Source organism: Sorghum bicolor, chromosome 3, assembly GCF_000003195.3.
Source record: "Sorghum bicolor cultivar BTx623 chromosome 3, Sorghum_bicolor_NCBIv3, whole genome shotgun sequence".
Taxonomy (NCBI): domain Eukaryota; kingdom Viridiplantae; phylum Streptophyta; class Magnoliopsida; order Poales; family Poaceae; genus Sorghum; species Sorghum bicolor.
The window spans coordinates 66,578,363-66,580,979 of record NC_012872.2 but is presented as its reverse complement, the minus strand read 5'-3'; the positions used below and the strand labels follow the sequence as shown (position 1 = coordinate 66,580,979).

Genomic DNA, 2,617 nt, shown 5'->3' with positions numbered 1-2,617 from the left:
ATAAAAATAAAAACTAATTGCACCGTTGAGTCGAAATTGACGAGACGAATCTTTTAAGCCTAGTTAGTCCATAATTGGACAATATTTGCCAAATACAAACGAAAGTGCTACTATTATTATTTTACAAAAAATTTTGGAAGTAAACGAGACCTTGATGAAGATGTCCTAATAACATGCTCGCCGGCCGGCCCGAGGAGGGGCTCTTGGGTAGCAGTGTTGCACGGTGCCCAAGTGAAGGCGGTAGGTGATCCCCGCAGGCCGCATCCGCGTGCAGTGCTTGGACTGTACGAGAATAAAGGCTTCGTCTCATTGATGAGGACACGACGACGTCCATCCACCCGTGTGGCCGTGTGAATCGTGATCAGAGGGACGAGAGATTTTGGCAGAACCGGCCCTTTGTTATGTAGCGGCAGACGTGCAAGTTTTTTAGGGCGTTAAAATATGCATGCACAGCAGCGCAAAGACGCACACACAAGCTAGCTAGAGGCAGCAGTCTATCAAATACGGCAATGTGTGTCTGCGTGTCTCGGTCGACGAGACCACCTTCAGCAAGCTGCAGTGCCCAGAGAGAGAACCAGTGTGCAGTTTCCTGGGCAGCGCACGGCCGGTTGCCCAGCCGTGCCGCTGGCTTTGTGGCAGGGGGCCGGCCGGTTGATGGTCGTGAGGACTGATGATGAGGTTGGGATGGGTGAGACGACAAAAATTAAGCCGGGGATACCTCTTCCTCTCGGTTACTCCATTCAACCGGGAGAGCCTGTTGAATCAGTATCAGGTTATTCAAATGCTCGTCAGCGCTTCACCAAGGAATTAGTCACGCTGCACCAGACATTCTCACTTCCCAGCCTCAAGCAAGAAAAAAAAAAAAACTTTCTTTCGATATCCCCTCCTGCCTGCTTTGGCCCTTTGGGGCGTGAAACAACTGGTGAAAGTAAAAACCCGGTGCATTTTCCCAGATAATAAGGATCGGAGTAGAAAGATACAGTAAAGTTCGAGCGAAGTGCTCTTTCGTATGAAACTTTCGTGCGAAGTATAGACACTGCGCCCACTGATACGTCTCGCTGATTCAGAAGCTCAAGCGAATACTGACTCAGAAGTTTCGTGACCGCGCAGCACCAGCAGCATCCACGGTTAGGCGACCAACCCTTTCAGTTTAACGCGCTTCCGATCTGTAAAAAATAAAACATCCCGGTTTATGGTCAAAGAGACCCAGAACTCACTGACACGCTATAAATCTGGATCATACCGAGATGGTTCCTTGGATCGATAGCAATTTCTGACCTTCCATGGTGCGAACGGCCAAGTTTCAGTATGCATCATCCGATTAACGCAACCTAACAGGGCCACCCATTTGCAACGAAAAGGCTGAAGAAGAATATAGTTTGATGCTTCCAGAAATGCAGAGACCCGCAAATCCCACGCATTTGCAGCTGCATCTGGTCTCTGGCGAGCTAAGTGCATGCAACTGGTCGACAAGACCCGTAACTTGCATAGAACCTTTTATCCTTTCGTGACCCTACACGAACGTTTCATGGCTCAGCAGCATTCGTTAAACCTTTTTACCGAGAGGAATTTATAGCGCTAATAAAAAGGAATTTATAGCGAACGGGCGCTGCAACATCGGGTGCCAAAAACTTGCATCGGTCGCGGACGCCGCCCAGGCCACCCATTTGAAGCGCGCGCTGAAGGAAGCCACGAGAGACGGCGAGACGCCGACGCGAGCGACACGAGCCCCCCTCCCTTTCTTTGTTCGTTTCGTCCAAAAGAGTCAAGAGCGGCGAGGGGAGAAAACGAGTTTTCTCAGACCCCCGAGGGACTGAGCGAGCGAGAGCCGCACGCATGGCAGCGCAGGAGGCGCTTCGGTGGCGGTACGGCGACGTGGACGACGGCAACTTCGAGGTGCGCGGCCGCGGCGTGCCGGCGGTCCTCGTGGCGCTCTTCGGCGTCCTCGTCTGCTTCGTCGCCGTCTGCCTCTACCTCCGATGGACGTGCCACCGCTACAACGACCGCCGCCTCATCGCCGCGGCGAGGGCGACGGCGCCGCCCTGGTACTCCTCCGCGGCGACGCTGGCCGCCGGGGCCACCACCGCCTGTTTCCCAGAGGCGGCGGGCCTCGACGACGCCGCGATCGCGGGCCTGGCCGTGACGCTGTACCGGCCTGGCGCCGTCGGCGCGGGTGCGTGTGCGGCGGACGACGGCGCGGCGCGGCAGCAGTGCTGCTCCATCTGCCTCGGCGAGTTCCAGGAGGGCGACAAGGTGAAGGCGCTGCCGCGGTGCGGGCACGGGTTCCACCCGGAATGCGTGGACGCGTGGCTGCGGGCGCGCCCGAGCTGTCCCTTGTGCCGGGACACGCTTCTCGCCGCCGCCGTAGCCACCAAACCAGACGCCGCCGTCGGAAGCGAAGCTGTCTGATCATTCGTTCCATCACGGGCGCGGCGCAGCGCGGCGGCCGTGCGCGGAGCAGGATGGATGCCCCCCGTGGCCCTATGCCGACACCCGCCATTGGACTCGGTGTCGGAGAGCCGTCGAGACCGCGGGCATTTGTCGTTTTCTTTCAATTGTTCGCACAGCGCTGTAAAATCTTTGCGATGTGGCATTGTGGCGGTTTCTTCGCCCACTC

At 56.5% G+C, this 2,617-nt stretch overlaps 1 protein-coding gene across 1 annotated transcript; it reads left to right on the top strand.

Annotated features, from left to right (window-relative positions):
* On the top strand, positions 1,418–2,617 carry LOC8057748 (RING-H2 finger protein ATL66). The gene has a single exon (XM_002458668.2). The coding sequence runs from the start codon at positions 1,837–1,839 to the stop codon at positions 2,407–2,409; it is 573 nt and encodes a 190-aa protein (XP_002458713.1). The 5' UTR covers positions 1,418–1,836; the 3' UTR covers positions 2,410–2,617.